Source organism: Phyllostomus hastatus, unplaced genomic scaffold, assembly GCF_019186645.2.
Source record: "Phyllostomus hastatus isolate PE091 unplaced genomic scaffold, TTU_PhHast_1.1 phas_contig_399, whole genome shotgun sequence".
In the NCBI taxonomy this organism is placed as follows: domain Eukaryota; kingdom Metazoa; phylum Chordata; class Mammalia; order Chiroptera; family Phyllostomidae; genus Phyllostomus; species Phyllostomus hastatus.
The window spans coordinates 646,021-661,014 of record NW_025333871.1 but is presented as its reverse complement, the minus strand read 5'-3'; the positions used below and the strand labels follow the sequence as shown (position 1 = coordinate 661,014).

The following is a 14,994-nucleotide window of genomic DNA, read 5'->3' as shown; positions in this document are numbered from 1 at the left end:
CTAGGGCCCACTTATCTTTCCAAAAAGTTATTTGTTGTTTTGTAAGTGCCCTTTCTCCCAATGCCTTCCCCTACTAAATTAGGTATATAGACCCCAAACTCTTTTTTTTTTTTATCCTCACCCAAGGGCATTTTTTCCCTATTGCTTTTAGAGAGAAAGGAAGGGAGAGAGAGGAACATTGATGCGAGAGAGAAGGATGGATTGGTTGTGTCTTGTACGGGTCTAGACTGGGAGTCACATGACCCTATAACCTAGGCATGTGCCTAACCAGGAATCACACCCACAATCTCTCAGTTACAGGACAGCACTCCAACCAACTGAGCCACTCTGGCTGTAGACCCCAAATTCTAACCATCCCCTTGCCTTACTCATAACTGAACTTTCCCCATGTGTATCTGTGATGCACATGCTAATAAAATTTGTATGCCTTTCTCTTGTTAGGTCTGATTTTACAGGGTGTGAGCCAGGGAACCTAGGAGGACAGAGGGGAAAAAAAAGATACTTTTTCCTTGTCTTGCAGTAGCTGTGATGTATAAGGCAACATGCTGGACTTACCTATATTTTAATACAAATAGCTACTGATTGGTAGGGGCATTTAAAATGTAAAACATTTGCTAAGCATTTTCTATAGCTTATCTTAGTCTTCACAGTAATCATAAGAAATAAATACTATTATGTTCCTTTTTTGAGGTTAGTAATGTTGCCAGAATCACCTACTTCAGTGAATGGCACTTGGAACTCAGGACTATTTTGTTCTAGAGCTTATGCTTATAATCACTAGATTATCTTCTACTTTATTTCTTATTACCTTTTGTTTATAATGGCTTTCTTGATTGTATGCCTAATAATTAAACTGTGGCATTTTAAAATTTACAAAATGCTTTTGTGTACCAACTAAAACTGACTATTAAACCCTCACAGCCCTGGGAGGGGAGATGACATTTCCACTTTATAGAGGACGGAAGCTCTGAGCTTGGAGAATTAATATGACTTACTTAAAGGACTCTTAGCTAGTAAATGGTAGGGCTGGGGCTCAAACCTGTGGTTCCCTAAAGTGTAGCCACCTTCCTTACTCTTTGTGGTCATATATTATTTTTTTCTTTCTGATATTGGCTGTTCTGATATTTGAAGACTTCTCTTGTCCTCCCTGAGTCTCTCCCTCTCAAGTAAAGTCCCTAGGTTTTATTTTGTGCATTGAAGGAGTGTGTTGAGGAGTGGTAGGGGGAGCTATTGGGCAAAGAAAGCCTCTGAAGTGCCAAGAGGAAGACATGCTGGTGGGCCGTGCCTACACTGGACACTCTTGCCATTTCCAAAGGCCACTTTTACCCACTACCGTCTTCTGAGGGTTGCCTGGGCTGAAATAGAGTCATTGGTCTTTTCTTTTCCCATTTTGTAGGCAAAGGGATGCTTATTATTGCTGGCAGGATCTCTGTTCTGTGCTTCATACGAATGAACACTTGAGAGAATTGGACCTGGGTCATAGCAACCTTGATGAATTAGCAATGAAGATTTTGTATCAAGAGCTAAGGCACCCATACTGTAAACTACAAAAACTACTGTAAGTCTGGCATGAGGAAATTTAATAGAGTTCTAATTTTTTTCTTTGTCCCACTTCCCACTCCTACTTATTAAGGGTGACCAACAGTAAAATTCTTAAAATTCATGGTGTCAGGTACTCTAGGAATGTAAACAGTGGAAAGCTCTGGGGATGTGGAAGCATAACTAACCTGTTCTGGGAAAGATTGCATAGAAATGGGATTTTTGAGACTTAATTAGGAATTTTCTAGATGAGGAAGAACACACAGGTAAGGCATTGTAGGCGGGTCCATGAGATGATAGGGCATATTTTGCAATAATGTGTTTTGCTAATGATGCACAAATTAACAGTTGGTATTAACAGTGAACTCACCTTGGGTTATTTAAAGGATTAAATATCATGAATTAATGTTGTAAATGCAGTATTTGAAATAGTCCCAATAATTTTTGATAGCCATTGCTAGGGTTAAGAGTTCAAAAACCCTCCTACTGCTTTTCCTGATGTTACTACCTTCTTTTTCTTCAAGTTCACAAAACAAACAAAAAACCCCACAAAAGTTGAGAGTATCAGTTGTCAGGATATAATGGACACCTGAGCTGTAACCCAAATGTTTTTCTAAGCAACATTCTGAAACAGGTTTGTGATCTGACCTGGAAAATGAGAAAATCCTCCAGAGGAGGATGAGAGATGGCAGGAATGTTTAGATAATATCTGAGAACTGGGTTTGAAAAGAAAAGGGTGCTGTAGCCAGGGACAGAGATGATTTTGTAATTCCTCCTGCATATTTTTCTTCTGAAGGTTGAGATTTTTTTCTTTCCCTGATGGTTATTGGAACATCGCTAGTACTTTGACTCACAACCAGAATCTGCAGCACCTAGACCTGAAAGGAAGTGTTATAGGGGACAGTGGAGTAAAGTCATTATGTGAAGCCTTGAGACACCCAGATTGTAAGCTACAGAATCTGAGGTAAGTCGTGAATTTTTTCATTACAATTGAGAATTTTGTCTGTCCAGCCTGGAGTTGCTGTTCATAGGGCTAGCTTAAATCTATTTTCATGACAGGGAGTAGCAGGGGATCAGTAGGTTCCAACTGATTTCCTCTAGACAGGACTTCTAATGCCTCTCAACCTCCCGCACTCCTGGCTGAAGACCCCTCATTGTGCAGTTCTCTGTGTATCCATCTCCTAACTTTGAAAAAAGAAAGTAGACCCAGAATTTATCAAGATTTTTTTTCCATATTTAAATGAAGGAATGTGTATATTCATAGTATCTTTGAATACTCAGGAAAAAAATGCACTAATGGTAACGGGAGTGCTGGAGCGGGGTCAGTTTTACTTAATTTTTATAATGAATCGCCCTTCCCTTATAATTACAACTCAGTGACCAGTACCGAAAATTGAGGAAGAACAGTGTAGCCACTGTGCCCTCTCACTGTCACACACTATTGATCTTCCTGGTGGGCCTGATTTTCTTTCTCTGTGAAAGTGAGAAGTTTAGCAATCACACTTGGCCTGCACATTGTTTAACGGGTCCAAGAGAGATCTTGTTTTCCAATGAAAGCTATTTCAGTTTCTCACAAATAAAACCCAAAACAAACAAAAGCAAAATAAAAAAATCATTATAGTAAGTTTTACCTTAGGAGTTTTTGTGATCCCTGGACTCAGTTGGAGTGGGGGCGGTATAAGAATGAACCTTGATGTATGAAAAGCTAAGATAGGTCTGTATTTGTGGGAGGCAAAGATAATTTGTGTGTAGAAAAATACAAGTAAAATATGAGACAAGACCTTCTTTTTGAAAATAAACATATGACTTCTGTTACCATTGGGAATTTATTTTTAGGTCTCACTAGTTTTTACAGGGTGAAATTAATTTACAGCATGTCTGAAAGTTGTTGAATAATTCTTTTTTTAATTATCTTCTATTTTTAATTTAATTTTTATTGTATATTTCCCATTACCCTTTAGTTCCCTTGTACTTCCCTCTACTGAGAATCACCACACTTATCCATGTCCATGAATCCTTTTTCCTTTTTTCTCAATCCCACCCACTAGCTGTCATCTGCTCTCCATCTATGAATCTGTCTGTTTTGCTTGTTACTTCAGTTTGTCCATTAGATTCCACATATGAGTGAAATCATACAGTATTTGTCTTTCTCTGACTGGCTTATTTCACTTAGCATAATATTTTACAGGTCCATCTGTACTGCTGCATATTTCTTTTTTATAGCTGAATAGTATTCCATTATGTAAATATCCTATAGTTGTTTTAAATACTTATCTACTGATGGACACTTGGGCTGCTTCCATTACTTGGCAATGGTAAATAACCCTGCAATGAACACAGGGATGTTTATGTTCTTTTGGGTTAGTGTTTTGAATTAGTGTTTTGGGTTCCGTCAGATACATTCCCAGAAGCAGGATCAATGGGTCAAAAGCAGATCCATTTTTAATTTTCGAGGTATCTCCACACTGCTTTCCACAGTGGCTGTACCAATCTGTATTCCCACCAGCAGTGCAAAAGTGTTCCCCTTTCTCCACATCCTTGCCAGTACTTGTTTGTTGACTTATTAATGATAGCCATTCTGACGATATGAGATGGTATCTCATTGTGGTTTTAATTTACATTTCTCTGATGATTAGTAACGTTGAGCATCTGTTCATCTGTCTATTGGCCATCTGTATGTCCTCTTTGGAGAAGTGCCTATTCAGTTCCTTTGCCCATTTTTTAATTGGGTTGTTTGTTTTTTTGGTGTTGAGTTTTGTAAGTTCTTTATAAATTTTGGATATTAACCCCTTATCAGATATATTGGTGAATATGTTCTCTTGTTCTGTGGGTTGTCTTTTTATTTTGTGGATGATTTCCTTTGCTGTGCAAAAACTTTTTGGTTTGATGCAGTCCCATTTGTTTATTTTCTCTTTTGTTTCCTTTGCCTGGGGAGATCTATCCAATAAAAAATTTCTTCAAGCAATGTCTGAGATTTTGTTGCCTATGTTTTCTTCTAGGATTTTTATGGTTTCAGGTCTTTGATCCATTTTGAAAATATTTTTTGGGGTGGTGTTGGAAGGTGATCATTTTTCTGCATATATCTGTCCAATTTTCCCAACACCATTTATTGAATAAACTATCTTTAACACATTGTATTTGCTTGCTTCCTCTGTCAAATATTAATTTCCTATAAAGGCATGGGTTTATTTTTGGGCTCTCTATTCTGTTCCATTGATCTATGTTTCTTGTTTTTATGCTGGTACCAGGCTGTTTTGATTACTATGGCCTTGTAGTATAGTTTGATATTAGGTAGCACGATTTCCAATTTTGTTCTTCCTTCTCAGGATCACTTTTGCTATGTGGGGCCTTTTGTGGTTTCATATAAATTTTTGAAATACTTGTTCTAGTTCTGTGGATTACATCATTGGAATCTTGATAGGAATTGCATTGAATATGTAGATTGCTTTGGGTAGTATGGACATTTTAATGATATTCTTCCTATCTGCGAACATGGTATGTGCTTCCACTTATTTGTATCTTCTTCAGTTTCTTTCTTCAGTGTCTTATAATTTTCCATACAGGTCTTTTACATCCTTGGTTAGGTTTATTCCTAGGTATTTCATTCTATTTGAAGCAATGGTGAATGGAATTGTTTTCTTAATTTCTCCTTCTGTTAGCTCATTATTGGCATATAAAAGTGCAACTGATTTCTGGATATTAATTTTGTATCCTGCTATTTTGCTGAATTTGTTAATCATTCTAGTAGCTTCTTGGTGGAATCTTTGGGGTTCTCTATGTATAGTATCATGTCATCTGCAAATAAAGACAGTTATAATTCTTCCTTTCCAATTTGGATACCTTTTATTTCTTCTTGTCTAATTGTTGTGGCCAGGACTTCCAGTACTATGTTGAATAAGAGACGTGAAAGCACACATACCAGTCTTGTTTCCAATCTTAGTGGGAATGCTTGTAGCTTTTGCCCATTGAGTATGATGCTGCTAGTGGGTTTATAATATATGGCCTTTATTATGTTTAGGTATGCTCCCTCTAATCCCATTTTGCTGAGAGTTTTGACCATAAATGGGTACTGGATTTTGTCAACATTTTCTGCATCTATTGATGTGCTCATGTAGTTTTTGTCTCTGTTAATCTCATCAAGCTATGATCAGCAGCCTGGCTTAAGCACCACAGGGTGGGGCAGAGTAATTCCTGCAGCTGGGTGTTGCTTCCCCTCAGGCTGATGCCACTTAAGAAGAGTACTCTGCCTGAGAAAAATGGCCCCTGCAGCATGGGGAATGACTCAACACATGGATCCTGGTGGCTGTTACTTCAGTTCTCTCCCCAGAGCCACCAGCCCCATACTCTCCTCAAGTGTCTCTAGTCCACTCTCCCCCATCTTTGCTGGAGCCCAGTGTAAGTGGCTGCAAATGAAATTTTGTGCATTGGCCCTTTAAGAGGCTCTCTGTACCTCCAACCACCTCTCCCTGGCAGACAGAAACCCTGGTGCTGTAGGCCAGGAGCCCAGCTTGGGGTTTAGACCCCACACTTTTCAGGGGGAACCCCCTCACCCCTGAAATATCCTTTCTGGAGCTTCAGCTGTTGCCTGCAGGAGCCCAGCCAACCCTCTCATGCCTCCTCTACACTCCCTGCCAGTCATGTTGTGGTGAAGTGGTTTCTTCTATCTGTCCATGGTTATAAGGCTTCTCTCCAGCTAGTGTTCAGTTGGTTATTCAAGATGATTTCTCCTCAATTTAGTTGTAATTCCAGATTGGTCCTGGGAGGAGGTTACTTTATCCTCCACTGATTCCTCTGCCATCTTGGATTCTCCAGATAATTCTTAAACAAGTTGTGTTATCAGCAAGATAGTTTTACTATCTATGAAGTAGTTTTAGGACATTTTGAGAAATTTTCTATAACCTTCAGCCTTTGGTCTGGAACCCAAGTAAGAAGTAGGTCATTGGTTTCTCTGTCTAAAAGTAAAACATATTAGTGACAAAAAGCTGTTAAGTGGAGGAAAAGATATTTTCTTACATTGGGAGCTGTGGATCCAAGACAAAATACCTTAGCACTTAATGGAGCAGCTGAACTGGATAAGATCTTTTTCATCAGTTGAAGGTTGATAAAACCTTGATGTAGGCCCAGTTACTAGGATTTTAGACAGGAAACCATCTCTCTGGGTAAACTAGTAGGGCTCCTTGCGCCAGTGAGTAGAATGTTTTGGTAGCAGACATCATCAGCACTTTGTAATAATAAAACATTACATTATGTAGGATTGGATGTTGTCCTATTGTGGGTGAGTAATCAAGAGTCCTATAGATCTCCTATTGACATTTCATGTGGGAAAGTTTCCAGTTTTATGTTTGTTTTAGACCTCATGTTTTAAGAACTATGGACAGTTGACTGGCCATGTTATGTATGTTCCTGTTTTCTGTCCCATTACAGTAATGTTTTTTTTCTGTTAAACTTTAATAATTTATCCATAGGTCCCATAATATTAGATTCTTTATGTGTTTAGAAGAACTCTCTCCAAATACAGTGTATGAGATTTCCTCTCTTTCCCTAACTGCCTGCCTGGCTGCTGATATAATAATAGCCTTTAGTATTAGTCTACTCCAGCTGCCATAACAGAATACCACAGACTAGCTTAGTCAACAGAAATTTACTTCTCATAGTTGTGGAGGCTGGAAGTTCAAAAGCAGAGTGCTGGCAGGGTAGCTTCTGGTGAGGCTTCTCTCCTTGGCTTGCAGGTGGCTGCCTTCTCACCGTGTCCTCACATGGCCTTTTTAGTGTTTGCACATTCTTGGTATCCTGTCCTATTCTTATAAGGACACCAGTTCTATTGGATTAGGGGTTCACTCTTGTGACCTCATTTAATTGAATTACCTCTTTAAAGGGGAGCACTGTTCAGTCCAAAGCACCTTTTCAGGGCAAGTTGAGCTTATCAGCCTTAGGCCACATTCTAGGTCTTCCACTGAGGACTAATCCTGTTCCTACTTCTGTATGCCCTGATTTTGATGAAAATAATAAATTCCCAAGGCACTCAACTCAATAAACCCTTGGTTAAAAGGAATAACCAGAACAACACCATGTTCTAGGAACATTGCTGATGCTGGACTCTTCTTACAAACAGCTGACTGGTATCAGGCCCAGCCACCCTCGAGCACAAGTGGTCTCTAAATATAAGTCTTCAAAAATAGGGGCTCTACATGCACTTCTTTTCTTCTTCTGTTTCCCTTCTTTTACATTATTTTTTAGAAACCTTTACTTCTGATTTACTTCTTGTTTATACACTTAAGGGCTGATTCCTTCGAAAGCGTGGGTTGACTCCCATTTGTAAATGAGCCCTTGGCAGATAGTAGTGGGAGTCACAGCGTTTGCTCCTAGTTTCCTGCCCATTGTCAGAAGTCAAAGAGGGCAAGGATGCAGCCCTCCTTCAATCCACCTTTACCCATGTTTTAGTTAGAGGACATTCCTCTTGATCAGAAAATGATGACCATTTAAAAATATTTTTTAACATTTTCATATATATTTTCCTAGGGAACTGGGGACCTGGGGATGGAAAATACAAGCTTCCCCCTTTCCCCTTCTTAACTCTCTCTCTCAGAGCCTTGTGATTGCATTAACACTCATTCTATACAGGTAAGCTGGATTTTCAGAAAAGGTCCCACAGGCCCAGATCCACGTGGCCAAATGCTCTGGCTGGATGAGTGGTGGTTATAATTCTTCTCTCATAGGGGTCACTTCTATTTTTCTGTATTGTTTTTCAGCTTAGAATCCTGCTACCTAACTACACTTTGTTGTTTGAATATCACTAAGGCTCTCATCAGAAGCCAGAGCTTGATATTTCTGAATCTGTCGACCAATAATCTATTGGATGATGGAGTGGAGCTGTTGTGTGAGGCCTTAAGACATCCAAAGTGTCACCTGGAGAGATTGTCGTGAGTCTTTCTGCTTTGTTTTCTGTTTCCTGTTCAGTCTTGTATAGCTTAGTTATAATGTGAATGGGCAAACTGCCTGGGTCTGGACACAAATCAGCTCATTTGTCAATCATAGAGGAGCTTCCCCTTTTCTCCCTCTCCTGTCCTTCCTCTTTTCCTTGACTTTCAGACACTTCTCTTCATGACTGACTTTTCATTTCCATTAGTTCCGGCTTCTCCTCTTGTTTCCTCTTTTGTGTGTCATTACACCCTGTACCTAGCTGAAACAGAATTGTAATTTAAGTAAGCTTTGGTGAGGGTGAGTCTGTAGTTGAGGTGTAGGGGTTTTAAGTACCAGCTGATTTCCCTGTGAAGGAGAAGAGAAGCATAAATTTTGGGATTTGACTGATACCTTCCGCATCTGTTTTTCCTTCAGCTTAGAAAGCTGTGGCCTCACAGTTGCTGGTTGCAAGGATCTCTCTTTGGCTCTCATCAGCAATAAAAGGCTGACACATTTGTGCTTGGCAGACAACGTCTTGGGAGATGGTGGAGTAAAGCTTATGAGTGATGTCTTGAAACATCCACAGTGTACTCTACAGAGTCTTGTGTAAGTATCTTCCAATAAAATCCACATTTTGAAAGAAATTTAAAATGGGCAGATAATATGAACACATTCTGTTGTTCCTTGTTTTTTCCGTACCGTTGACCTTAATGATAAGGAAGATGGTGAGAATAATGATATTAATAAGTGTAATGTATTGTGTCCTTCCTGTGTGCTGGTCCTTGCACTGATTTTTTTTTAACCTATACAAAAGTACCTGTTGGTATCAAATTGGCAACCTGAGTTCCAAGTGCCCCATTGTACAGGTGATGAATGCAAGGCTTAGGAAGTTTATGCACCTGGCCTAATGCTCACAAGAAAATGATGGATTCAGGACTAAAGTTTGTCTCTTCAACTTCATATTCTGGGCTTGGAACAGGTAAATGTGTAGGAGTACCATTAAACACAAGTATAGCATTTCATGGTATGGCTGGATCACACTGTGATTATCCTGTTAGTTGCTGTTAGATAATTTTGTAGACATGGAATTGATGAGCCAAAACTTATTTTTTCACATATGGTTAAATTGCCTCCACACAGATTGTTCATATTCCCTCTGCAGTCTAGGGGCCTGCATTTTCATATCCTCACTGAGTGTCTGGAAACTTTGATCATTGTGAATTAGATCATTGAAAATAACTTTAAAAAGGATTTGATGTTGAACAGCTTTTCTGGTTTTGGCCTTTAATATTCAAGGAATTGTCTCTTTATAGGCTCAATTTTCTTCTGGCTCTTTTCTTTATCTATATTATATATTATAGTTACTAATATCACATATACACTATCACTATTACATTTTATGTATTGTAAACAATTTATCTCACATGTTGCTATATTTCTAATTTTTATAGTCATTTTTAGAATATAGAAGTTAAAAATTTTTGTGAAGTATAATTATCCTACCCTTCATGACTTCTAGTTTTGTCATAATGGGAACTACCTTTCTTTTTAAAAAATCTACTTATGTCATATTTTTATATTCTGTATAGTTTAATTTTTAACATTTAAGTGTTAAATTATTCCAAATTAAATTTGTTACAAGAATTAAACTTATTTTCCCCCATGTCCAGTCTGTTGTCTCCAAATCATTTATGACATATCTTTTCCCTACTGATTGGAAATGTCACTTTTATTATGTACGAAAAGTACTTTATTATAATTACTCCCATTTAACTCCATATGCCTGCTCCTCTGTTTCATGCAGCTACCTCTGCAACAGGTTACTATATTTATATGCAGTGTAAAGACATTAACATTTTATTTATGGTAGTAAAAATTCTGAAGAACATGAATCCAGTTTATAGCCCAATTTGGTGCAGACCTATGGTTCCCAAGTGAAACAGTCAAAGAGGCAATGAGGGAAGAGGCTATCTGCCCTGAGATGGAGTATTGGCAAGTAGATGGGCAAGAAAACATGAAATCTCTTAAGGATTTAAATATTCAGTCAGTACAGCAATGACTCCATTTTTCTCACATTGTTCTTCCTGTAGGCTGAGACGTTGCCATTTCACTTCAGTTAGCAGTGAACATCTGTCAGCTTCTCTCCTAAGCAACAAGAGCCTGACACATCTGGATCTGGGGTCCAACTGGCTACAAGATGATGGAGTAAAGCTTCTGTGCGATGTCTTTCGGCATCCAAGCTGTAATCTTCAGGACCTGGAGTAGGTCTCCTTTGACCTTAGTTTTGTGTAACTTTAACTACTACTGTGAGGGCAAGGGAGGTGTTTGGCTTGACTGGACTGACTCGTGATAACCAAATTTCTATATGAGTTTACTTGTCACATCTATAAACACTAACATGATTAAATTATTGGGTCCAATAAGCACTTGTACTTCCTTTGGGAAAATATATATGATGTGGGTGACAAAAGTTCTCTGAAGTTTCCTTGATTATGATTTGCTTGGAAGATAAAATTTTACTTAATGGAAATTATCATTAAACCCAATGCCTTTATTTCAGCGCCAGAGATATAATTTCTAAGTGACCTCTACACGCAAGGTAGGTGTTTAGCCCAGTTTCTTTCCTTAGCATTGCTGTAAGCACAGACTAATTTGTGCTTTCTTAGTGACCTTCATAGTCTCTGTAGGCCAGGCCAGTTCTCTCAACCAGTGTTTACAACCAATATGAGCTAGATGCTGAGTGAACTAAAGGTTATTACTAAGGTGATGTTTTAGTCTGCAAGTCACTCACAAAATGCTGATAGTAGGGAAATGCCAACTCTGATCTATTCCATGTTTTGTTATAAGGGTATGACACAGGTTTTCAAGGAGTAAGCAAAGAATGGGACAGAGGAGACATGAGTCCATTTAGGTTTGAAAGATGAAGGGGATTTTGTTATGTGTAGATATCCTAGGCAGAAGGAAAGAAGAGAGAAAAAGGGAATGAGGATCGATGTGGTATATTTGTAAAATAATAGGTTGTATGGTTGGAGAATAGGGTGGGGACAAAGAGGGAAAGAGAATGTTTGAGGCCAGGTTGTAAATGCTCTAGAATATCCTACAAAAGACATGAAAGAAATATCTTTCTGTATGTAAGTGTCTTGATTCTTTGGAGATAACAATTTGAGATAGATTCTTGAAAAGCATTTTTATATCAAAAATATGTTAGAAACTGAAAGTATAGGTACCAGTTCCTTGGGAAAGCTTATACTATTGTTTAGTATTGGTAGGAATAAGTGTTTATATCCTTGGTTTGGGAAGCTCGACAGATAGCAACCTGTTTATGGAAGAAAGCAGTTTTATCAACTGTCTTTTTCTGCTTATTAAGAAATCCCATCTGTTCCTACTGGCAATGTTAGACCTCTCTATGTGTATCCTGGACTATAGATAGAAGTGTCAGAAAAAAGGCTCAGATACTACCCGAGATCTCTCCCAGGGATAACCTCTCACAGCTGAAGGTCCTACTCTTCTTTTGTATTTCTTGCAGACTGATGGGTTGTGTTCTCACTAGTGCATGTTGTCTGGATCTGGCTTCTGCTATTGTGAACAACCCAAGCCTGCGGAGCCTGGACCTTGGGAACAATGACTTGCAGGATGATGGAGTCAAAATTCTATTTGAAGCTTTGAGACATCCAAGCTGTAATATTCAGAGGCTCGGGTGAGTTCAGTTTTCCATTAGGAAAATGACAGCTATTTGGCAGCTAGTATAGCTAGAAGAAATTTAGTGTATGGAGAAGAATGGAAAATAGATGGGATTAGTAGAAAGTAAGTTACCCTCAGAAATGAGAATATGAATTTCAGATATTCGAGTCAATGTGCGATATATGTTGTTAGTATAGAGCCATGGTTCACATTTCTTTGCATCCTTCTCAGTACCTTAGACAGAGTATGTATTAAATAAATGGTACTTAATTTAGGTCTTTCATATTCTATCATCCTTCAGATGTATCCTATCTGGCCATGTATTAGTGATTCTTATTAAATCTGAGACTTACTAATTATCATCTATCTAGAAAAATGCTGTCAATGCTCTTAAGGAGCTAGCAATCTAATCAAATCTTATCCTATGTTCTGAATACTTATGTTCAATCAGATACTGCTTAGGTTTTTATTTTTTATTTTTAATCTTAAACTAATATTGGAGAGTACATTTTTAGTCATACAGCATGAGTTATTGATTGACTTCTGGGTGAAAAATTTTGCTTCACATGGGGGAAGCCCAGACACTATGATATGTCTCTCTGAATCTTCCAAGAAAGTGTTGTTTTTCCCTGTTTCCTTTGACTGTTTATATATGTTTATCATAGCAATGATGATGCTGTAACTGTTGGGGCTGAAATTTAATTTTATCCTATTTATCATCTGATCAGTTAGCCTATCTTACTTAGCCTATTTCTGCCTTATGGATTCTGGAAGGAGACACAGAATCTTACCAGAGACAGAGGACTTTTATTACTCATAGCATAGCCGTACAAGCATTAGGCATGTTTGTATGAGTTTCCCTTGTGCCCTAAGCCCCACAGGCTTGTTGTGGATGGCCCCAATGGATGCCTGCACATGCAGTACTTTGCATCCTGAGAGAGGAACATTGAGTTGGGAGACTCACCATTTTATAGCAAGCAGTGAGCAAGCCTGCTCTTTGTCCTGGAAGGGGAGACATTGCCTCATCTCTTAAAGTTGCTCATTGCACACACATCCTAGGAAATGGCTCAGATAAAGAGTTGTCAAGGGCCTTTCATTTTTGTCAGTAAAAATGTACAAGGGCTGCCCTGGCTAGTGTGGCTGGATTGAGTGCTAGTCTGCAAACCAAAGGTCACTGTTTAATTCCCTTTCTGGGCACATGCTTGGGTTGCCAGCCAAGTTCACAGTAGGGGGCATGTAAGAGGCAATTGATCTGATGTTTCTCTCTCACACTGGTGTTTCTCTCCCACTCTCAAAAATAAATAAGTCTTCATAAAAATGTAGGAGGGCTAAAGACCCATAGAAGAGTGTCTCCCAACAATATCCACTCCTTTTTTTTTATTATTACATAATACAGTCTTGGCTTCTGGTGTATTTTCACAAGAATGTGCCATTCCATTGGCCATTGATTAATCTGACCAACAGAATCTGAGACCAAATTTGTTCCTTTGTCTCCTACACCATTTAATTAAAGCCACTGTCAACAGGAATCCATGCACAGGATGAGGCCAAACTGCAGTATTGATTTCAACTATGTGCTCAAGGTCCTGGACTCAGCCAATTGAGGTAGACCTAGAGAGGAACAGTATGCCTTAATATCCATTACAAATCATAATAGGGAGTTAGAATGACCTGCCAATCTTGGTGTCATTGTCAGTAAATAAAGGTGGCAAACACCAGCCACAAACAATCCCATCCCCAAGAGAGACACTCATTGGGCCACACTTCCCCACATGCAACCATGTAATAAGTAGCGCCTGTCACTGCGGTATGGGATTTGTTGTTATACCTGACCTGGGCCACCATTGCATTGATTGGCTTATGTCAGATGGGCCGTGTCCCTGAGTGGTTACAGCTGCTTTGTTTGCCATACATGGCCTACCTCGGGCTGTTGTGACATCAGGAAGCTCAAGAATTTATATCAGTCAGGCTAAAACAAGGTTGTACCTGTTGTTGTGTTTGCATACATATGAGAGGGGTCCACATTTGGGGGCTGCCATCGATGGTTTCAGGCACAGCAGAAGAGTTAAGGCCTGCCGTGTCTACATGAGATGTTCTGTTTTCATAGCCTGCAGACAGCATGACAGCTGGTCAGGTTGCCAGTCACAGCTGCTGTGTGACTAAAGCAGATCACGTACTTATTTTGCCAGGGAGCACTGTTGGACCTATTGTTGGGGGAAAAAAGAGAGAGTCTTCATTATTCTCCCCAGTCCCTGCACCTCTCAGGTTCTAAGGTGTTCCTTCCTAGGCATTGGTGTTGTACTCTTACCCCCAGCCATGAAGTCAGTGTGTCCTGCCCAGTGTCTGTAACTTCACTGTTTCCCTAGTCATCCCCCACTTGTACCCAGACCTTCGGACTATAAGGGTTAGGTGCAAGAGGGACAAAAGCTATTTTACAGTTTGTACAGAAAGCCATTATACCCCATACCTTGGCTCTTGTCTAGTATTGTACTCAATCAGATGATCATTATCCTCATGATTTAGGTTCTAGTTAATCCAAAAGAGAATCCAGGTGTTTGAACTGAATAAGTTTGAACACCATAGGGCTTCCTTGTTGGTCTGCCACCTGGAGGATGTACCAACCAGGCTGTCCTGGAGTTACAGTTAGGGAAGGAAAAGCATCATGCCCAGGAATGGTCAGGATGCAATCCTGAAATGTCAAAATTGTTCTATATAATCTTCTATTGCTTTCATCCGAATCATTATTCAAGAGGTGACCAAAATAGGTGAAACATTTCAGGAGATAGCTGTGTGACCAAACAGTCCTGCTAAGGTATGTACATCAGGAGTTGACAAGGGAGGTAGAGTCAGAAACCTTTATGATTTATTTCTGAG

At 39.2% G+C, this 14,994-nt stretch overlaps 1 protein-coding gene across 5 annotated transcripts in view; it reads left to right on the top strand.

Annotated features, from left to right (window-relative positions):
- NLRP14 (NLR family pyrin domain containing 14) overlaps positions 1-14,994 on the top strand; it is a 55,067-nt gene that overhangs the window by 18,380 nt on the left and 21,693 nt on the right. For 4 of the 5 annotated variants that reach the window (XM_045842490.1, XM_045842487.1, XM_045842486.1 and 1 more), the window contains exons 5-10: positions 1,397-1,558; positions 2,336-2,503; positions 8,289-8,459; positions 8,875-9,045; positions 10,530-10,700; positions 11,966-12,136. In XM_045842490.1, the coding sequence (XP_045698446.1) occupies positions 1,397-1,558; positions 2,336-2,503; positions 8,289-8,459; positions 8,875-9,045; positions 10,530-10,700; positions 11,966-12,136 (1,014 nt within the window). Of the gene's footprint in view, positions 1-1,396; positions 1,559-2,335; positions 2,504-8,288; positions 8,460-8,874; positions 9,046-10,529; positions 10,701-10,999; positions 11,039-11,965; positions 12,137-14,994 lie in introns of those variants that run through there. The other variant, XM_045842491.1, reaches the window with a different exon arrangement.